The 23,535-nt window shown below is 39.0% G+C and overlaps 1 protein-coding gene across 3 annotated transcripts; it reads right to left on the bottom strand.

Annotated features, from left to right (window-relative positions):
• Positions 1-226: 226 nt before the first annotated feature.
• Positions 227-22,877, bottom strand: USP44 (ubiquitin specific peptidase 44). 3 transcript variants are annotated; one of them, XM_042468035.1, is made up of 6 exons: positions 22,855-22,877; positions 8,962-10,461; positions 3,890-4,088; positions 3,374-3,482; positions 1,306-1,511; positions 227-956 (listed from the first exon to the last, which is right to left on the bottom strand). In XM_042468035.1, exons 2-6 carry the CDS (start codon positions 10,384-10,386, stop codon positions 757-759), a joined length of 2,139 nt encoding a protein of 712 aa, XP_042323969.1. In that variant the 5' UTR covers positions 10,387-10,461; positions 22,855-22,877; the 3' UTR covers positions 227-756. The 3 variants fall into 3 exon arrangements, with proteins under 3 accessions (XP_042323969.1, XP_042323968.1, XP_042323970.1); XM_042468034.1 differs by lacking the exon at positions 22,855-22,877 and adding an exon at positions 20,245-20,529; XM_042468036.1 differs by lacking the exon at positions 22,855-22,877 and adding an exon at positions 20,245-20,529 and having other exon boundaries at positions 9,529-10,461.
• Positions 22,878-23,535: the final 658 nt, after the last annotated feature.

The following is a 23,535-nucleotide window of genomic DNA, read 5'->3' as shown; positions in this document are numbered from 1 at the left end:
ACACTTCTCTAGGTCCTCCAGTGCAGCTCTATGGTCAACATCCACCAGAAGCTGACCAAAGAAATGCACTAGAGGACCTTCAGATGCCTAGAGAAGTGCTTTTTCTAAGGATCCCTGATTGGGACGCCATAAAAAACCTGGGATAGCAAAATGCCTTATCTTGTGGCCTCTGCCAGTACATCAGCAATTGTGTGAATAAATCAGTGTAGTTTACAAAGTACCAGTATGAAGATTTGTATTTCACTTTTGTAGGACTCACCAGAGAAAATAAAAGTTTAAGTAGTATTGCAGAGATAGTACTACATTTGTTATAAAAAAATTTAATTCTGTGGAAGCAAGACAGATTCCTGCAGACACAGTCAATGGTAACGCAAGAAACATTGTATAAAATGCACATTTTTAAATAAATTCCAGCATAACATAAAAAAAATTGCTCACTGAAATTCCTCATCTATGTTTCCTAGATCAAAATATAGAAAAGCTGAAAAACAGCTTGAGGTAAGATTTAAAAATTGAAAAGGCATTTGTAAAAAATTAACTATATAGACATCCTAGTCACTTGGGAAGTTACCTAACATCAATACAGATTATACTAAACATTTTCCCCAAATGAATTTATTTTACGAAGTACAAAAGGGTATCAACACAATTTTTTTCACAAGACAGATTTAGTAAAATACTGCACTTGTTTCAGTCTGTGTACGACTGACAACTCAACTTTTACTGTACATGGCAGGTTTTTGTTTTTGCTTTGGATTAGCTGTTACTCTCTGCATTGGAACAGTTAACCTCAGTATTTGGCTGTCTTCCAGATGGCAAGTCAAGATCTGATACTTGACAGTGCCTCACTGCCTGAGTAACTCGTTGGGTATAAAACAAAATATAAGCCTGGGCTTTGCATACTTCCTCCATAGTGCAGATGTTGAGCTTGGAATCATTGCAGTGTACCCAGAATCCTAGAAGAGAAAAAGAGAGTAATTTAAAAGTCACTACAGGAGATAAATTGCTTTTTTTTCTTATTTACAAATAAAGAACAGTGGACTTCATAACAGTTTTTGAACATTTTATATAGGAATAGCTATATGTGTTTTGAACATTATTTACAAAAGGGCTGTAGGAGGATTTTGCACAGAACCGTCTAGATCAGCAATTGGGCAGCATTTGCTGCAATCTTATAAAATCTGATTGAGCATGTCTTAAGAATTTGAAAACACTGCTTATATGCAATTAAAATTCATCTCAAAGGGTTAATGCATAAGAGCCAGGTTGAAAGTTGGATTTCACATTTAAAATCCTTGTTTGTACCTCCATCTGAATTGTAGCAATAGGCAGTGTAATGTCCTGAACCAAATCCTTTCCCATGATGCATCACCACAGCAGACAAGTCATAGATAAAGCATTCTGGTCCAAGGGACTTCAGAGATTCTCTGCAGCAATAGGGTTCCATGTTTAGGATCTGATCAAAGCTCACATGTACACCAATCTTTTCACGATGATTCCGTCCTGACCATCTTAGGGGAGAAAAAGTAATAATTCAAAGTTAACCAGAGAAATAAAATCTTCAGTTACAGGGTTGTGGCTGAAACCATAATCTCCCAATGCAGCACAATTTAGAATCAGAATTGTAGCAGGGTTTCTAGGACATCTGTGTCCAACACTGTTCAGCAGAGAAATTCAGAAATAGTGTTCCTCCCCAAATTGACTGCCTCACTCAGTGATTCCCAAATTCTGATCCTCCAGGTGTTTTGGACCATCTCCCAGAAGCCCCAGCCTCTTAGCCAATGACCTAGGAATCTGGGAATTAAAATCCAAAACACCTGGAAGGCCAGAATTTGAGAATCACTGGTAGCCATTGCTTGAAGATTACCAAATAAAGGTGAGATGTCAAACTCTGTAGGGAAATAATTTCATTGTCAAAGTGCTCTTATCAATGAGATATGTTTCATAATGTTAAACAAAATCTGTCTTGTAACGTTAGCCCAGTGATTCCTGTCCTCGGGGGCAGTCTAGAAGTATTTCTCCTCTTCTATGTGACAGCACATGAAATACTTGAAGAGCTGTCATTTCCCCATTGCCTGGCAAAATACCTCCTTATACCCTGCTATGGGACTATGTCTGAACCATCTCCAGTTGTGTTTTGGTTCCATCATAACCACTACCTCTATGATAAATTTGGTGATTGATTCAAAACAGTTTCCAGAATTAAAACTTGTTCCAATGCCTCTACAGCCTTGTTTGGTTTCTTGGTATAGTTTCCAAGACTTTTTAACTGGACATCATAGAACAACACATGGCACTCTTAAGGCTGTTTTTTGCAGCAGTCCAAATCCAACTTGGAATGCTGCTTTTTCTGACAAAAAAAATAAAAAAATGGGGAAATTTTATCTCTGAAAGTAGCACTTCTGCTTTTGAATACCAGTATGTTACAATGCCCTTTACACTGTTTAATAATGCTTTTTTAAAACTAAAGTGAACCTCTAGGAACTTTTCCATATTTTTCCATATTTGGCAGTCTATGTGGACACAATATCTTCTTATGCCCTACTATGGGACTATGGAGAATTTTAGGAGCAGAATCCTTATCCTAAGACCAACTGATGTGAGGGACCATAATTTTTTCCTCAGTGTGTCAGTGACTGGCACCATTTAAACCCATAGGCTACAGCTGTATTTCCCCTTTCCTGGGGACTCACTGTCATCTGCACTGGATGGGTAGCAGTGCAGTAAACTGTCTCCTCAGGCCCTCAGTTTTAGGCCTACTGTCCATTTAGCCACCATGATATTTGGGGGGGGGGGTATTGGCTTTAACTGTCCAGCTCTAGCATCCATACGTGGTAATAGGGAATACAATGGCTTGTACAATTCTAACATTTATGCTCAGTTGTACATTTTTGCTCTTTAAGATCTTTTATAGTTCTTTCATAGCTTTCCTCCCCATTATCCAACCTCCCACTTTTCACATACTCCTTTATATTGCTTCCCTGTTTGCTTTCTCTGCCCTGAAACCTCTTCAGCACTTGCCTTTCCAATTCTAAATCTGCTTCCTAATTTCAGCCAAACTGACAAATTTGCCATTCCTCACAGAAGCCAGACTACTGACATTGAGAGACCAACAACATTTTTCATTGAGCTATAGGACCAAAATACTTAACAACATTTATGTCAGTTGAGATACTCTTTGCCAGAAGCTTCATAACCATTCTTTAACACATTGCTGTACAGATAGTGAGCAGTACTAGATGTAATGAACATCTAGGTGGAATGTACATTTTGGCTGGAAACTCAACCCAGTTTATATAGATCTTCAAAACATTCCATAAGATTAGGCTTCAAACTCTTATTTTCTTAATATATGAACAAATAAATAGTTTACCTGAATCGCTTAAGGTGTAACCGCAGAACTTGAGGTAGTTGGCATACCATAAGCTGTTTTTGTGCTTCTGAGAATATAACAGGTTTAGAAGAAAACTTTCTTCGTTTTTCTATTACATAAAAAAAAGAAAAGAAAAAAAATCACCTGTTCAAATTCTCAACAGGCAGTTATTTAGCAAAATCCTGGGTAAACAATTAGTTTAGCAGGTATTCATTTTGGAGCAACCCTGTAAAACTTTGAAAATACAATAGGCTGCATAGTTTACACACTAGTGAGGTAGTGTGAAGAGTGGGTGATGTAACAGTTATAAATTTCAAACAATGTTCTTTTTCTGGACTAATTATAATGCAAATTCAAAGTAATGTTCGTAACTGCTTGTTAAACATTTTACATAAGATGTATGTTTCTGACCACATTTTTAAGGTGTACAGGAAGTATTGGTGCTCTTAGCTAATGCTAATTCACACATTACATGAAAGTCAGATAGATGCATGAGTACATACTGCATTTACTCACTGTTGCACTGATCACAGGCATATATCTTTCCTTCCAAAGCTTCTGTTTCTGTAAACTTGGCCAACATTTCAGTCAACATGCATGGATACTGACAAGTTGTCTCCTTCCCATTACAGTGGTATCTTTCAGGAAATTCCAGTGAGAGATCCCAGAAGGGTTCTATGGTATTTGACTTATTATCACATGCAAGACATGTTACCTGTCAAGATAAACCATCATTAAATTTGAATCTCCTTGACATCCTGACTCCCCTCAATGAAACAGAATAACAAGTTAAATATATTTTTTTAAATTACATTTATATCCTGCTTCCCCCCCTTTGCCTTCCCCTTCCCTATTCTATCCTTAGAAAAACCCTTTCAGGTAGGCTGGGCTGAAAAGAGATCTGAGAACATGACAGTGTACCACTGATTTTTCTTAAGTTTCTCCATTTGTTGTTATGTACCTTCAAGTTGTTTCAAATTTATGATCACCTTATCAAAGGATTTTCTTAGTGTTTCAGAACAAAAATAAAACTGTTCAAATGGGGTCTCAAATCACAAATATTTCGTTAGCCAGCAAAATAGACACATCTTAAAGAGCAAAGAAACCAACAGGTATGGTGCTGTTTGTTGTTTTCCAGTACTGTATATTGATGCTGGATTTAAATAGTTACCAATACATATTTTCTAATCTGCTGGTTTGTGCAGTTCATTAATAAAATCACAAACTCCTTAAAATGAATATACACAAAATTTAAGTTCCCAAAGGAAGGTAAATAATGTTATGTAATGAAACCCACTATCAGTACTACAGTGGAGCCTCCGCATACGCGGTCTTTTTATAGGCGGCTTTGAGCATAGGCACTCAAAGCTGCCGACGCGCGCAGGGCGGAAGGGGCGGCGCGTCGCATTCAATTGAATGGGCGTGTGCACCCGTTGCGCCTTGCGCGCTGCCGCGCACGAGCCCCATTGGAAACAATGGGGCTCGAGCATAGGCGGATTTTTTTATACGCGGAGGGATCCGGAACGGATCCCCCGCGTATAATAAGGTTCCACTGTATAAAGAAATCCACCTTTCTTCATAGAACTCTTTTATGAAATATACTTGGCTATTGTATTACAAATGGAGAGTGTATTCATATTATTACACCATTCTAAATGAAAATAGGCTACAGATACTCCCAAGTATATATAAAAGTATCATTATGTCAGCTGCATTGATCATACTCTCAGTGTGGGAAGACCTGTTTGCCAGATCAGCTGACAAAATATTGTTCAACCTGCACATTACAACTGCTTTGCAGAAATAAGCAGAAATAAGCACAAATGGTTACCACCATGGAAGGATCTAATTCTTCACAGAAAATCATTCTGTAAATTGGATAACTATCTTTGTATCAAATGCCTACATGAACTGATATATTTTCTTCATGCTATAGCAATGTGGGAAAGGGAACGATCTACAGTGGCTTGGTGAAAAATAATCTCATTTACAGGGCAAGCTCAGTACATGGCCAGCTGCCACACACACGTATTTGCTAGGTGCCATAATATAATCCTGTCACCAATCCATAACATAGCTAGCCTGAAGAGCATGTAATCTGCACAAACACTATGAACTATATTATCTGTCAAACTCTTGCAACTGCATCAATCATTGTCTTTTCCATACATGCATGTCAGGTTTGTGGTTTGATTGCAGGCTGACAGTGCAACCTTCTAATAATGGTGCTGGGAAGATGAGGATCTATAGGTAAGTCTCCGTATGATTACCATGACATCCCAGTGTATAACTCACAAACTTAATGAGGCAAATGACTTGGCCAGTGGCCACTATTGTGGACCCAAGTCCTGACAGTAAGGGCTGTTCGACAGTGGAACAAACTCCCTCGGAGTGTAGTGAAGTCGCCTTTGGAGGTCTTTAAGCAGAGGCTGGATGGCCATCTGTCGGGGATGCTTTGATTGTGATTTCCTGCATGACGGGTTGGACTGGATGGCCCTTGTAGTCTCTTCCAACTCTACGATTCTATGATTCTAAGTAAATCTGCTGTCTGTACTCCCCTATTCTAACGTTTCTAGACTTCATGAAGTGTATACGTGCATGAGAAATACCTACTACACTAGTAAGGCAGGATGTCTTGTCCCATTGGCTGTACAAAGAAGTCTTTCTCCTGCCCATCAGGAGTAGCCCAAGTGTAAATATTTCAAAAGCTAGCAGATTTACTACTACAAAAATGTTATCCAGTGATTAGGTGTATAGTTAAGTGCATATAAAGCTTGAACTACCACAAAGATAAGCAATTAAATGCTTGAAATAGTATTAATACAATCTAGAAGTCAGTATGCCAGGACAAATGGAGTTATTCTGATACATAAATCACTGTTTATTCCAGAACATCAAGGTACTGTAAGTGAAGATACTCTGGAGTATAAATTTGGATAAAATGTATTGAAATCATTTTTAATCAGTCTTTCCACCTTAGGTTAAAAATAACAGTAAAGTGATCAAATAAATAGTAGCTAAGAAGGGTATATTAAGATATTGTAGTAAGACACTTTCCTGTACATCAAATATCAGATGCAGGTGAATTAAGTAAAGAGACTTTACTGTGTAAGAAATAGAAAAGCTACAACAGCTGCAGCTCCTTATTTTGCTGGCATGCATTATACAAACATCCCAATTCCGTGAGGGAAATTTAAGTCAGCATTGACCTGAAACCCCCTCCTGTTCCAGCTCTCAGTTACCCTGGTATGAGTCTGAAGTCACAGCAGGCTGAAATAAGTTGTGTAGGTTTGTAATATTTAAGATTTGTAGTTTATAAATAGGATAATTAAAACTTGCTTTCCTTCCCTGAACAAATTACAATTGTCTGATTATGCTGTTTAATTTTATCAGCATTTAAAGCAAGTAACATAATTAGATCATATCTAGAAAGCAAAGTTAGTCGAGCGTATCCTGCTAGTAATAAACTGTCACTCACTGAAGCAAAATGCCAAGACATCAGCTTCAGAAGATATTCATTTCCAATTCTATACTACACTCGTCACTTACTGCTCTAATATGGTCATGTCACAGGATAATGCTCTTCCAGAGCATGATGTAGATATTTTGTCTATAGTCCTGCCTCTCGCATCCAACATAGTACTTGCAGGCTTGAAAAGAAAACTTCAACTACAGTTGCCTTTAACATTTTTAGTTATGAATATTTAAGTGATTATGTCATATAATTTACTGGAAGGACTGATTTAAAGCAGTAAGCCTCAATTTCACTGATAAACTAAAATTAAGTTTGTAATTTACCAGGCCTTTTGATGTGCAATGAATGTTATGAATGTTGTTCTGTGCTGATTTTGTTGGCTCACTGTCATAGTTGTTTTTTTAATTGTTTTATTCCATTTCTTAGCTGTCCCAGGAACTGAAAACTGGTGGTAGTACAGTGGACACTGGTTATACGCTGGGGTTTGGTTCCAAGATCCCCCGTGGATAACAAAATCCATGTATGCTCAAGTCCCATTAAATATAATGAGATAGCAAATGGAAAATCAAGGTTTGATATTTGAAATTTATACTTTTTAAAAAACATTTTCAAACTGTGGATGCTTGAATCTGTGTATAAAAAATCTGTGTGTAAGCCGAGCCGACTATATTCTAGAATTAGAACACTACAGACCTCTTTTTTGTAAGTGCGTACTGCCTTCTAGTGGCGTCACCAGACTTTGTGACATCCAGCTACCAAAGGGATGGGATGATGGCAGAGCAGTGGCCTGCCCTGGCCCCTGTGGCTTTGTTGACAGCTTGACTCCCTCCCCAGGGAAGTCATGAGGGGCATACTGGTCCCGCTGCCACTGCCTCAGCTTCCCAGGAAAGAGACAGGTGGCGATGAATCCACAAGGGTTGTGCTCAGCCTTAATGGCCCTTACCGCCACCTTGGATCCTCTCTGGGGAGGGAGCCAGGCACAGTGAAGCCACAAGGGGCTTGCTTGCCCCTCAGCTGCAGCATACCACCTAAGCAGGGTGTCACCCCTGTGGGGTATCACCTGGTACAGTCCATAACCCCTGCACCCACCCATTGACAACACAGGTGCTTTCATCCAATAATGCAACACAAGAGAAGGCCCTCCTCTAACAATATTAAGGCAGAGGCAGGATGGTATGGAGGCAATCCTTTAAAAGCATGCCAGGTAGCAGTGGTGGGAAAAGACCTTAGTTGGAATTAGATCACTATGAAAACAGATCCAGTATGGGACTACCAACCCAATGCCAGAAACTGAAATTGGAAGGGACTGAAAATCACTTTCAACTCATTATTTTGGGACTGTTTTAGCCAAAATAACAAACACAGGGTACATACATTGTTTACAGGAAAATCATACTGTTTTTGTTTCGGCTTTAAATACTAATACAGTAATATACTACAGATGGAAGTCTGAGAGGATTTGATGTGCAACAAAAACAGATGGGAGGGCATGCAAACCACAGGGCATTTGCTGCCCAGCCATGATTGAGGTGAGCAAACATACTGGGCAATATATATGTTCAGCTTGAAAAGATACTGAATTCCCTTTAACTTGCCCTTTAAATGGGGTAGTGGTGGTGTGCACTGCCAGACGCTGGGATACCATATTGTTTCTCTTCATGGCCTTGGAGGTTTGTGCCCCTAACACATCTTTCAAATAAAAATAAAATGAAAAGATACATTTTTTTAAAAAAGCACTGCTCACATTCCCCTTAAGGGCTATTTTAAAATACTGGTAAGTGTTTTGAAGCAACGTTGAAGTTTTTAGAAAACCTTCCAGTTTAGATATAGGGCAGGGCTAAACAGCTAGAGGGGGTAAAACCCTGGTGAAAGTGTATATGTGTGCATGTATGTGTGTGAGAGAGACAGTCATTTTTAGCAAAAAAAAATTTTTTTTTCAACAAAGGGCCACTGTGGGTAGTAAAAGCTACCATAGGAGCCACATTAAACCTCTATTTACCACTCCTTCCATGCCTTAAGTACTTATAACTCATTTGTTTATCATTATTAATTTACTTCAGTCTTTTAAATTATTTCATAGCTTTGTGAACCCACACACACACACTCACCATACCTGACTTAAAAGCTGCCCATGAAAAATGGTATTAACCACGTTCAAAACCTGCTTAATCAGTTTCTTTTGAGAAGTGGGAATGAGGGCTGGACATTTTGTGCGAGCCGTCTCCAGTTCTTGCTGTACTTTATCCAAAAGTTCACAAAGAAATTCCTGAGCATCTTGCTGAGCATAACCATGAAAGGCTGGGATGAGTCTCCATACTGAATGGAGCATGGCAAAAGGAGACACCAAAGCCCATTTGCCAGACCACATTACTTGAAACAAAGTATGCAACTCATGACAGAGAGAGATGTACTTTGAGCTTGGCTCCTTTGGTTGAATAAGTTCCATATTTCTATTATTTGATGCTCCCCCGCTTAAGCCTGATGACATACTAGATCGCCTTGCATAAGATGCCTTGCCTTTAATATGGCTTTTGTTCAAATGAAAAATAGAGCCAGCAGATGGAAGATGCTTAGAAGATGATCTTGTTTTGCCATTGGCCGCAGCTGCTAACAGTTCTTGAGTTTGGTTCAAATCAAGCTTTAAAAAACATTCCCGAAAGATGAGCAAGTGACTCAGTACCTGAAGAATAGAGTTCATATAGCATGTATTTCCCAAGTTTCGTAATCCTGTTACACCAGGAGTCATGGTAGGCCTTCGTTTAATTGGAGAGTCACTAAATTTTTTTAATTTCACTTCATCTGAGGTAGTTGTTACTTTCAACTCTACTGCAGAGTCTACATTTTCTGACATTTTTAGTGCACAGAGTGGAAATTCTGAGGATTCTTTATTTTGATTCTGCAAGCGAAAACTCTTCCTTGGAGGCATTTTTTCCATTTCTTCCTTCAACTGCCGTTTTCGTTCCTCTCTTTTCTTCCTAGCATTGATTCTTCTTTCTTCTTCCTCTTCCCTTAACCTCTCTTCTTCTAGAATTCTTTTCCCACTTGGTGTCAGTTCAAACCAAGATCTAAACACTCTGCCCATTAATGCATGCCTCCTGTGCCACAGAGCTGTGAACATACGGTCTTGATTACGAAGCAGAGATTGAGCATTATTATGGGAAAGATCATCACTTGAGCCCATTGATCGCAAAGTCCTGCCACTGCGAGTAGTGCAATCATAGTTTTGGCTCTTGATAGCACTTAATGTACTTCGCAAGAGTTTTAAGTCACCAGTCGCATTATCATTAAGAACATAGTCATCACAAAGGTAGCAGAAAACATACAGTTCATTCACTTCCAATGCCACTGGATGATTACTTTCTTGAAAGTGCTTTAGTGCATGTTCTTCAATGTATCTTCCACAAGCAACATGTGAGCAACTCAGGCAGGCCCATACAGATTCTGTAGTATTGCAGACCATGCAATGCCATTTGTGAGGATTTACAATGGAATGATCTTGGGCAAGTCGCAGACGTCCTACATGCTTACATTTATCCATTGTCAACACTACAATGCTGTCGAAATACTATAGAAATGCATCATCTAACCAGTTTCCTAGTTTTTGCATTGTAACCTGAAAGCAGAAAAAAAAGAAATAGTTTCATTTCCTTTTAGCGTCACATTTTATAACAGAATGCATACATTTTCTCATTAATTACAATATATTAAGCATTATAATTCTATCACACTAAATTGTTCCAGATTTCTTAATAAAAATGAAGAAAAGAGAGGAACGAAAACAGCAGTTGTATTTTCATACAATAGCTTAGATGAGCATAAATAGTCAAGCTTCAAATTCTTGGGCCTGATCTGTCCTGCAGAAATAATGCAGTGTGACACTGCTTTAACTGCCGTACCTCAGTGCTATGGAATTCTGGGAATTGTAGTTTTGAGATAGTTAGCCTCTCTCAATGAGCTCTGGCTCCACAACAAAGTACAAATTCCACAGAAAGTAGCCATGAGAGGTAAAGCAGTATTAAACTGCATTACTTCTGCAATGCAGATGCAGCTTAAGACTAGGGCATAAGAACAGGAAGTTGACAGTAATTGTTAAATATACTCAAATTTACAGTTACCCAGAAAGAATTCTATTCAATAGCAAGGGTTTCATAGTAGGCATTTTTATACTGTTGCTGCTGTTATGATGGTGGTATGTTTTTAAATTCTGACTTATGGTGACCATCAATGCGTTTTCTTTGTATGATTTGTTCAGAGGGAGTTTGACTTTGCTTTCCTCTGAGGCTGAGAGAGTTTGACTTGTCATAGGCCACCCAGTGGATTTCCATGGCCAAGCAGGGATCTGAACCCTAGCTTCCAGCATCCAACATTCAGACCACTATACCACACTGCCTCTCTGGCACTTTTATATAGATACAATATCTATGACTTCTCAGATGAGACTTGTTGCTCCCTTCCTCCATGTTAAGTCACCACCATCACTTCACGGAATGTGAAGAATATCTGTTGCATAATAATATCATGCAGAATAGCTTTTTCAAGACACAGAAAAAGTGGCCCCAAGCCCCTTACATGGATCTTAAGGTACCAATTACCTGTACAATTAACATAAACCAAATATTGCAAAGGCAGAAAGAGTTGGGAATAGGAAAACGGGGATTATTCCCCTGTTCTGTCCAGATTTTTTCTTAATTTCTGCATGATAGCAGGCTTATGATAAAAGTTAATACACTGCAGCAAACCACATTATAAACATTATACCGGTAGTTGTAAACTGGTGAACAGAATAATTTGAGCTAAAGAAACTACAGAAGCATCTTGTTTTACTTATGTTGGACTCCCTGTGTAGGAAGTAGGTGTAGTTCTATGGCTCCCCAAGAGTTCTTTCAGTGCCAACACTGGCACATATGTTACTGCTATAGCATAAACTTCACTGGTCGTAAATGAAACAGCAGATGGTACACAGGAGAGAAGCATTCATAACCAACAGTAGGCATCCAAATAACTCATACTGCCCCAGTTCATTTCCAGCCCCAAACTGCAAAGCAAATGCAAAATGTGTCCTGCAAAGCTCCCAACACAAGTTAATTCTTTTTCATGCCACTAGACAGCTGTTAAACATTTGGCCATGATGCTAACAAAGCCTCCAAAACTCATCTGCTTGGCAATAGCCCAATTCACTACAGAATAGCAGAAAGAGAACATCAAGGCAACTCCGCCTTGCTTGTCCCACACAAAATGCCACTGTGAACTGCCACTATCAGGAGAAACTGTTGTGGTGTGCCTTCAAGTTATTTCCAACTTATGGCCACCCTATCAGTTTCCTTGGCAAGATTTGTTGAGAGGTGGTTTGCCGTGGCCTTCCCCTGAGGCTGAGAGCGTGTGACCTGAATACAGTCCTTTTAAAAAACAAACACTACTATGCAGAGGTAATGATTCACAAATGGCATCTATGTATAAGCATGCTTCAGCTCCAATATCAATATTGCACATTCTTTAGCCATGTAAAGCTCTTTATGTAAGCATGTTTTATGTTACTCAGCAGATAAGGTGCTGGCATGGTGAAGTGACTGGAGCCTTGGCTGAGACTCTGGAAATCCTGTTTCAAGCCCTCACTGAGCTTAAGCTTAACTGACTCAATTAGGCATGTTTGAACATTTGCCTTAGTTTACCTGAAAAAATAATTTCACAACATAACAATAAGTTCTATTTAATAACTTATGGCTAGTTCTGAAGGTGGTCCACTGAAAATTACAAGGATGGGATACATAAAATTTATTACACCTATAGTTGTTGTTGTGTACCTTCAGGTAGTTTCTGACCTAAAGTGACCCTATCATAGGGTTGTCTTGGCAAGATTTGTTCAGAGCAAGTTTGCCTTTGCCTTCCTCTGACTCTGAGAAAGAGTGGTTTGCCTAAGGTCACCCAGTGGCTTTTTATGGCCTATACATCACCACAGGTTGTAGAGATGTAAACTACAGTACGTAGTACAGGAACATGAGACAACACAAACTTTTTAAGCCTGCAAGTGAGCAGCAGCAATGGGTCTGGGAGACAATTTTCTGCCCCGAAGATCATCCAGAAGCTGCACAGTCTGCCAAGGATCTGGCTTGGATAAACATGGGGTTTGATGTTACACAATAGTGGAGGGAGTGCCTTGAGAGCTATTTAAGTATTGAATTATGGGTCCTGGAAGCTTCCAGACAAGGGAATTGACACTTGGGAGGGAGAGAAAAAGGGGGGGGGAGGACCACAAAAACAGCCTCAGTAGGCCACACACAGTCCAAGGCCTGCCTTTGTCCACCCCTCCTTCAGCCAGACAAGCAATCCAGTGAGTCCAGCCAAACTACTACAAGATGCTATTGGGTTTCTTTAGTTGCAATTACTCTGTTCATCATTATTACCTACTTATACCTATTGAGATCCAGTATATAAATAACCTAGCTTGATGCAGTGTATTAAGTTTTATCATAAGTCTCCTTGCTATGTAGTCCTTCAAACAAAACATTTAAAAAAAATTCCTAGAGAACAAGAAAAAAAAATCCAATTTATGCAATACAGTTGGCCCTCCATGAATGAATGAATGAATGAATCTTCATTTGTATACCCCTATTCCCATGATCACAGCGGTTTACAACAGTAATAAAAGCATACCAAAACTACAAAATCCAATAAAAAGAAATCCCCCCACATTAAACAATACAGTACAGCAATAAAAATATCCATCATTCAATCACAGTTAAAAACAGTTAAAAACCAAAGCACCAATTACATCCAATACAATACAGCAACACAAGGGGAGAAGAATGGAATTAAGGAACATGGGGGAAAGCTTGACTTTGTGGCTTTGACTTTTCCGCCTTTAATTAATCACAGGCTTGATTAACATGTTCTCTGTAGGAATCTCTAGTCCTCCACCACAATTTTATGGTCAACGTCTGGCAGTTCTTGACCACAGAATTGCCCTGGAGCACCTAGAGATTCCTAGAGAGTTGTTCTTTTTTTAATTTGTGGTTTTGCCACTTTCACAGGGGTCCTATGCCCCCAATCCCAGCAAATGTGGGGGGGTCCACTGTATTCCATTTCCAAAAGAACAACTCCCAAACAGGGCATGTAAGGAACAACTTTTCCATGTTATCTGGCTCTAGCGTCTATTACTCAGAGATATGATAGTCTGAAACTAGAGGTTTGATTTAATTATCATGGTAATACCTTTTAATAAACTTTTATTCCATGGACTTAAATTATTTTTAAAAGCCACCTAAGCAGTTAACTATCTCTACATCATATACCAGTAAATTTCACAAATTCATTATGCAACTTGTAAAGTAGCTTCTTTTCTCTGTCATGAGCTACTAAACCACACCTGCACAACTTGGAAGAAGGCAGTGGCCAAAATTAAAATTGCCAAACTTCTTTGGGCCACAGATAGTTTTTAATTAATTATTACTAATTATTTATTATTAATAACTATTTGCTTTCATTTACTATTACTAATTATATATAATTAATATAATTAATATTAATTCCATCTGCTACTGCCCAGCTCTTTTCTCCGGAGAAGGCCAAGCAGTGGAGGAGCTTTGAGCAGGATGACCAGATATCATAACCAGAATGGAGGAAAAGAAACCGCAGAATGTAGTACATTCAAGAAAAATGTAGGGCACCGCAATATAAAAGCTAACAACAATAATATAAATTCACAAAATGTATAAATATAAATGCACAAAAATACCTTCTGATGCCCCCCATGCCATTGTGCCCCCTCTCACCCCGTGGCAGCCCCCTCCTTACTTATAGGTGGGTCAGCTGGAAAAACACATCTTACTCCAGAGTCCAGAAGATAAATATAAGTGAGCAGTTTGCACTCTATATCCTTCTATAATAATAGTAACAAAACTGAATAATGGTAATAGCATATGGGCCACTTAGGTCCAAAACACACTGCAGAAATAATCCACTTTCAAACCGCTTTAACTGCCATGGCTCAATGCTAAGGAATCCTGGGAACTAGTTTTATCAGACATTTAGCTTGCTGTGTCAGAGAACTCTGATGTCACAACAAACTACAATTCCCATATTCTCTGGCACTGAGCCAGAGCAATTAAAGCAGTCTTAGACTGCATAATTTTTGCAGTGTGTTCTGGACCATACTTTTTAAAAATAGTCCAGATTTAAATGCTGTTTTAAAAATTCTTTCTCTCTCCCAGCTATGAGATAGTTGAGGGGAAATGAGAAAGTGTTGGGGGGAGGGACTGCCAATATATTAGATGATGCATTCCAGGTATGTATAAATTGCAGCCAAGTAAGTGACACACTCTCAGCCTCAGAGGATGGTAATGGCAACCCCCCTCTGAAGAAACCTTGCCAAGAAAACCCTGTGACAGGCTTCCCTTAGGGTCACCATAAGTCAGAACAACTGGAAGGCAGACAACAACAATAGCAGTAACACCCCTAACAGGGCTTAAGCGCATTTCACAACTCTACACACCAGGATACAGCGTCAACAGGCTGTCATCATGAATTTCACAAATTCATTATGCAACTTGTAGTTTCCTTTTTGTCATGAGCCACTAGACAATCGGTTTCCATTGGATGACTCCCAAATTTAAGTACTATAAAGAATTTCCCTCTTTCCACCATTCATTCATAATTTTATCAGCCTCTTCCGTCCTATCTCATTATCTAGTCCTCTTTTTTGTTAATGAAGGGGCTTCAAATCCTTCCCCCTCCCCTTAGAGCAGCCTTTCTCAAATAGTGGGCCGGGCCCCCCAGGGGGGGCGCAAGGCTCCGTAAAGGGGGGCGCGAGGCTCTGTTATGCAGGGGTGTACTTATAACAATTTTATAGACAAATGATACTATTTACAGTCATGGGGGGGGCGCAAAATGTTTTCTTCTTCCTAGGGGGGGCATGACAGATAATAATTGAGAAGCACTGCCTTAGAGGGAATGCAATCCAACCAGAGAATGTGTCAACAACAAAAAACCTGCTAATTATTGATGAGATAATTCTTCTGAACAGTTAAGCAAAAACATCTATAAACCTCCTGAATTTCAGTGACTTAAAACAGGCCTTATAGTGATTTGCTGGACATTACTGGGCTATTATAAAAGAAACAAGAATACTCCACTCTTTTAAAGATGAGGATACCCAGCTCTTTAGAACCTTGCACATAAAAGCCAGCGGCAATTTAAAATGTAGTTTCAAGAGCCTTGAATTAAATAATCTTGCTTTACATCATTTCACCCTTCCTAGTGATTTTCCTAGTTACCTTGTTTTATTACACAAAGAATGAGAAAATGTTCATTCCCTCTTTCTCTTCTAATTATCATGCAAGCCACATAAATCAAGTGTTTTTAAAATTTAATGACAAGCAATTGGATTTTAACATGTCTTATTAGGAAAATAAGCCCTAAAACTAGTCAAGAGAATTTAGGAAGCTGTCAAGTGAATTCAAGTTCCTATCATCAGTACCAATTAATATTTTAAACTATTTTACATAAAGAGCAAGGCTTTCACAAGGTGTTTGTTGCAGTTATTTAAAGGACAATGCATTAAATTAAAATTAAACATTTTTTTTATTTTAAAAACTGTTTTTTTAAATTGAAAACAAATGGTCTTGTGTGGTGACAAACTTGTCTACACTCTGACCTTTGAGTGCCTAACTCAGAATCTATCACTATCTGCATCCATATGGTCTATGTTTTTCTGTGTCTACTGCCGTGTAATATGTCCAAGACCCAGTCTAATCTTGCAAGTTAAGCAGAATCAGGCCTGGTTAGTGGATAGATGACCAACAAAAACTAGATGTTGTAGGCTATATTTCAGAGGAGGGAACTGGCAAAGCCATCTCTAAATATTCTGTGCCTAAGAAAACCCTATGAAATTCAAGGGGTCACCCTAAGCTCACAGACAACTTTGAAGGTATATGTGCATGCATGTGTGTGCATGCACACACAGAGACAGAGCTGTCCCCCGAAGAGCTATCACAATTATAATATCTATATAGGACCCCTAGATGTCCATGGAAGGGCAAGTGAATGCTATGCAAGTGTGTTCTATATAGTGTTGTAACAGAAAGTGAAACAAAAGTAAACACTTAAGTTTAAAAGTAAACATTTAAGTTTTAGTTTAACAACTAGATTAAGCTCATTCAGACTGGATTTATCCAGGCCAGACTAGACTAATTCAATCTGGATTTAACTATACGTAGAGAGATCTTGTAGCACCTTTGAGACTAACTGAAAGAAAGAATTTGGCAGCATGAGCTTTTGTAGACTTCAGTCTACTTCCTCAGGTGCATTTGGTCCAAGATCTCTATTTGAAAATTCCATTAACTATTCCCACCGAGAATAGGTTTCTAGTTCCTCGACTGAATTCCAAATTAGTGTTTTAGTTGTCAGATTTGCACCATTGTTAAAAAATGTGAAGCACTGTCAAGGGAAACTTGATTTAAATCAAATTAATCTACATAGCTCATAACCATGTCCCAATAAATTCAGTTGGGTATACCCTCAATTAAATCAGGATTTGATTTTAATTACTTTTTGAAGGACTCAATTCTAACTACCATATTTAAATCACTGTTTACATCACTAGTGAGAAAGTGTCTATTTAATAACTTTTCATCAACTCTGTAATTGTTTAATATAACTTTAATACATTTTAAGATATGTTGGTTTAATTTGAAGACAGGTATACATTAACTTATATGCTGAAAACATCATAAGAAAAGCAAAATTAGAATCAGAAAAAGGGGGAGTTAAAATAGGAGGAAGGAACATTAACAACCTAAGATATATGGATGACACCGTATTATTAGCACAAGACATTCAGGAATTGGAACAGTTAATAAAGAAGGACAAAGATGAAAGTGCAAAGGCAGGTGTGTTGCTGAACATAAAGAACACAAAAATAATGACCACAGAAGAAATACACAAATTCAATCTAGACAATGAGGAAACTGAAATACAGTGGGACCTTGTTATCCACTGAGGTTTGGTTTCAGGATCCCCATGGATAATGAAATTCGAGGATGATCAAGTCCCATTAAATATAATGGCATAGTAAAATGGTGTCCCCTATATCAAATGGCAAAATTGAGGTTTGCTTTTTGGAATTTATACTTTTTTGGAATATTTCCAAGCCATGGATGCTTGAATCCATGGATAAAAAAATCCGTGAATAAGGAGGGCTGACTGTAATTAAAGAACTCCCTTATCTAGGATCAAATGTTGACCAGAACGAAGACTGCAGTCAAGAAAGAAGACTAGGAATGAAAGAACTGGAAAAGGTACTGGAGAGTAAAAACATACAACTGAGCACTAAAGTTAGAATCGTTCAAGGCCATTGTATTCCCAATTACCATGTACCGATGCAAGAGCTGGACAGTGAAGGAAGCAAGACAGAATGAAAATCAACTCCTTCAAAATGTAGTGCTGGACAAGAGAACTTAGGATACCATGGACAGCCAAGAAGACAACTGGGTTCTTGAACAGATCACACCAGAGCTCTCCCTGGAAGCTAAGATTATCAAGTTGAGACTATGGTACTTTGGCCACTTAATGAAAGGCACAGATCACTAGGAAAAAACAATAATGTTAGAAAAGATGGAGGGTGAAAGAAATAGAGGAACGCCAGAAACCAGATGGATAGACTCAATCAGGTGGATTATGGGCAAGGGCTTGCAGTAACTGGACAAGGCAGTGAAAGACAGGGATTCTTGGAGATGCCTCATCCACAGGGTCCCCATGCGTGGGAGCCAACTCAAAAGCAGCTAACAACAACAAAAACGATGACAAATAATGTAGTGCTATAATCTTCATTCTCCTCCTGGGCTGCTTCTTCTGTTCTTGCTACTCACACCCCCATCCCCTGGCACGCACTCTTTCTCTAGGCAAGACACACACACACTTTCCCCACCATGTGTTGGGGCACAAGATTTAATGCCATTTAAACAGGACCCACGTATGCTCAACATTTTGTAAATAATGGATGATGAAGAGAAAAATAGATAAATATGTTATAGACTATAGAATAATAGAGGTGAAGAGTAAGTTTCAAGATAGAACAATTGTATATAACAGTTATAAAACACTTTGACCCCGGGCCTTTAAGATGAATGGGAAATTATGTATGTATTCATTGACAAGTTGCAATTTTTTTTATAAAACAAGTTTTAGGAAGAAAGAACCAAGACTAAGAGAAATCTGCAATTGGACACTGAAATCAAGCTTAAAGAAGGTGTAAAGAAGCAGTCAAGAAATCCTAAGAAGACTAAGAATGGGGAGGGCAGCTATGAGAGAACTAGAAAAGATTCTACAATGTAAATACATACAACTGAGCATGAACATTAGAATCATACAAGCCATTGTATTCCCTATTCCCATGCATGAATGTGAGAGCTGGACAGTGAAGAAAGCGGATAGGAAGAGAATTAATTCATTTGAGATGTGGTGCTGGGGAAAAGTGTTGAGGTTACCATGGACAGCCAAGAAATCAAAACAAATGTGTCATAGAGCATATCAAACCAGAAATCTCCCTGGAAGCCAAGATGACTAGACTGAGGCTGTCGTACTTTGGCCGCATCATGAGGAGGCATGACTCACTGGAAAATACAATAATGCTAGGAAAGGTGGAGTGAAGCAGAAAGAGAGGAAGGCCACATGCGAGATGGATGGACTCTACTAAGGAGGTCATGGGTATGAATTTGCAGGACCTGAGCAGAGCAGTGGAGCATAGGGAGTCTTGGAGATGTCTCATCCACAGAGTCACTTTGGGCTGAGATCTACTCCAGGATGGATAACAACAACAAAATGAAGGGTTATAGGGAATAATGTGAAAAATGTTAATAGCATTAGCAAGTACATTTCTATATCGCTTATCAGTGCACTTTCTATACCGCTTATCAATGCACTCAAGCACCTCTAAGCGGTTTACAATGTGTGCAAGCTAATTAAGTTAAGCATGATGGAATATGAATATTGCAAATCTATTTGTGTGAAAATGTAATAAATATTACTTTATAAAAAATAAAAAGGACCCATTTAAAAGGAATCCCTCACATTTATACCCAGACCCTTCCTCCTTGCTCAGACCTACTCTATCTGCACACAAATAAGCTACTCATTAAACTTCTCTATCTTTGCACTGAGGGAGATGAACGATAAGGGAAGAGGAGGAGAAGGGGGCAGAGAGTGCACTTCAGAGGTACCATCTACACTGTCCTGTCCAAGGAAGGAGGGAGGATGAAGCAGCTAAGAATGGCAGCTACCCACCAGAGCCTCTAGTGCAGAGAAACACCCACCTCCCAGTGTGATATCAAAGCAGAGCAATCCCTGTAGGTGGCTTCCCTTTACAAACAAACAAACAAACAAACAAACAAACAAACACACACACCTCTTTTTCTCCTCACATTTCTGCTGCTGCTGCTGCTGCTTCCTCCTCCTCTTCCAGTTTCTCTTCTCCCTTCCTTTTCCTATGTGTGCAATGCATTCCCTTCAAATCCCGCCCCTTTTCTCCATTTGCAAGACTTTGCCTCTTGAGGCAGCTGGGCTGGCAACTCAGAAAGAAAGAAATCAGCAGCAACAACCTCAGCAAAAAAATTCATCTCTGATTGTCTTCTCTTTACTATTATTATAATTATTTTTTCCTTTCCCCCCTTGAAAGCACAACCCCTTTCATTCCCAGAAGTGGCCACATTGTTGCACTACACTCTTAAATAGTGTTGCTATTCCAATTTCACTGCTCTGGCTGCCTCCTGTTGCATTCTGGGGTTTGTAGTTCAGTGAGGCCAAAGAGCTCCCTGTCTGAGAATTCTAAATGAACTGCAAATCCCAGAATGCAACAGGAGACAGCTAGAGCAGTGAAAGTGGAATAGCATCATCATTATCATCATTATATTATAATATAATATTATATAATATATAATATATAATATTATTATTAAATTAAAAATATATAGCAATAGCAAATACATTTCTATACTGCTTATCAATGCAACTAAGCACTCCATAAGCAGTTTACAAATTGCAAGCTAATTGTGGTCGAAGGCTTTCATGGCAGCATCCATAGTTTTTTGCGGGTTTTTCGGGCTCTATGGCCATGTTCTAGAAGCGTTTATTCCTGACGTTTCGCCAGCATCTGTGGCTGGCATCTTCAGATAATCCTCTAAAGATGCCAACCACAGATGTGGGAGAAACGTCAGGAATAAACTCTTCTAGGACATGGCCACAGAGCCTGAAAAACTATAGCAGCTAATTGTCCCCAACACGCTGCGTACTCATTTTAGCGACCTCGAAAGATGCAAACTTGAGTCAAGCGTGAACCCCTGGCTGGGATAGAACTCACAACCTTGTGGTTTGTGAGCGAGTGGCTACAGTACAGGCATTTGACTATTGCACCACCAGGGCTCAAAAGTAGAATTCAAAGATATAGTCGTGTTAGTCTGTAGAATCAGTACGTAGAGAGATCTTGTACACCTTTGAGATTAACTGAAAGAAAGAAATTGGCAGCATGAGCTTTCCTAGACTTCAGTCTACTTCCTCAGATGCATTTGGTGGAATAGAATTAAAAATTTAGACCAGTTTAGTGTTGTTTAAGTGTTAACTTCAGACCAACTTTAGAATAAGTTTTGCTTGCTTAGAATCATAGAATGATAGAGTTGGAAGAAACCTCAAGGGCCATCCAGTCCAACTCCATTCTGCCATGCAGGAATTCCCAGTCAAAGCACCACCGACAGATGACCATCCAGCCTCTGTTTAAAAACCTCCAAAGAAAGGAGACTCCACCACTCTCCAAGGCGGAATGGCTCTTTTGCAGTTCCCCAACACCTGCTATTCATCGCTTCATGTGAGAGGATGATTCACAACTGGCAGTGTTTCCATACTTCCCAGTACTTTACCTACAAGTGTTTCTTGTGGGAAACACATACCTGAACCCTGATCTCCATTACTTCCTCGTGGCATAAAGTTCCCACCTGCCACAAGAATCATGAAAGCTTTTACATATTTTTATATGTGGAAGTTAGTGCCTTTATCCAAAAGTATAATCAAAACTGCCTCCCAACAAGATACAGTGTTTGTGTGGCTCACACACAATAATCTTGGTATCTCATCTTAATTCTGTTATATTCTTCGTAAATAAAAATGCATTCAAATTCTAGAAATAATGGCCTTGCTTTTTACATATACTGTTTTGTTCCATTCCAATTTACATTTAATTGCAGTTCCTTGCTGACCTATTAGCAAAGCTGCTGGGTCACATTGTTCCATAGATTTCTCTCCCTATACCTTTTGAAATTCTCTCAATGAGATGTATGCACAGAACCCCAAAGGAATGAGTATGGCTCATTGTCAGTTACTCAAACACAACAAAAGCATTCAAGTGTGAGGCCTAAAGTCTGCACTTGGATGCTTTTCCTTAGAACTCCCTGATATTAGAAAATAAAATTGTTCAAATGCCTCCAAGTTCACACATTTGAGAAACATCTCTTGTAATCATTTTGGCCCTGGATGCATTTACTTGTTGTGAGTGTGAGGCCCATTTATTTCAGTGGATCTTCTCTCCTAGACAACTGAGTTTAGAAACACAGCCTGCAGGTACTGCAATCACTTAATACATTTGCCAGGCCTTTATAGTCACAATAGTTAAGGTTACATATCCAATATTTTCATTTCTTTTCTTCCTTTTCTATCGTTTTTAACACCTTTGCCTGCTGAAGAAGCCAGTGGAGCTTCCAAAGTTTGCAACAGGCACAATGCACATTTCGGTTGGCCCCATAAAGTTATCACTGATTGGTGGATTTGGGGGGATGCTGTACATAGTTAAGGTTACAGTAATAGTAAAATACAAATCCTTCCACACTGCAGATATAATCTGTTCTGAGACTGCTAGAACTTCTGTGGCTCAGTGCTATGGACTTCTGGGAATTGTAGTTTTTTGTGGCAACAAAGCAAAATTTGGGGAAAAAATGAAATTGCTGGGTTATCACTTCCCTTGGAAACATACCTCCTCCATGCACTTGGTTTATTTTGGATGTTGAGATGTGCTTTTTCCTGATTGATTAGACAGATTACTAATAAACATACACTGGAAAAAGAAGAGACACATGGCTTCTGACTGTTCCTTAACTATTAGCAAAACTCTGGTGCCACAACAAACTATAGTTCCCAGAATGCCATAGCACTGATCCATGGCAGTTCAAGGAGGTCTCAAATGAGATTATTTCTGCAGTGTGGCCGCAGCCACTAGTAGGAGTTAAGGAACAGTCAGAAGCTATGTGTCTCTTCTTTTTCAAGTGTGTATCTGCAGTGTGGAAGGATTCATAGTTTACTACTACTGTAATCTTAACTAAGTACAGCAGCACCCAAAAACCAACAAACTGTGCGACCAACCGAAATGTATGCAATGTACTGTTGCAAGCTTCCAAAGCTCCACTGGCCTCTTCATCAGGCAAAGTTGTTTAAAAAATGATACAGGAGAAAGAAAGAAAAAATAAAATATTAGCTAGGTAACTTTGATTATTACGAATACAAAGAACTGACAAATATATTAAATGATCGCAGTACCAGAGATGATCCATTGAAATAAATGCGTCTCACAGGTAGAAAGAAGATACGGCTGAAAGAAGTTCACAGAAGACAGAAAAGCAGAGTGGTCTTCTCACTTATTATTCAGATGATAATCAAA

Source organism: Sceloporus undulatus, chromosome 5, assembly GCF_019175285.1.
Source record: "Sceloporus undulatus isolate JIND9_A2432 ecotype Alabama chromosome 5, SceUnd_v1.1, whole genome shotgun sequence".
Classification (NCBI taxonomy): Eukaryota; Metazoa; Chordata; class Lepidosauria; order Squamata; family Phrynosomatidae; genus Sceloporus; species Sceloporus undulatus.
Note: the sequence above shows the minus strand (reverse complement) of the source record. Positions and strands in the feature narration are given on the sequence as shown.

Coding starts and splice junctions, on each gene's coding strand:
- USP44 (XM_042468035.1), bottom strand. CDS start 10,386: ATGGATAAATGTAAGCATGTAGGACGTCTGCGACTTGCCCAAGATCAT. Junction 4,089..8,961: donor ATGGGCAGCTTTTAAGTCAG/GTATGGTGAGTG, acceptor TTATCTTGACAG/GTAACATGTCTTGCATGTGA. Junction 957..1,305: donor TTGCTACAATTCAGATGGAG/GTACAAACAAGG, acceptor TTTCTCTTCTAG/GATTCTGGGTACACTGCAAT.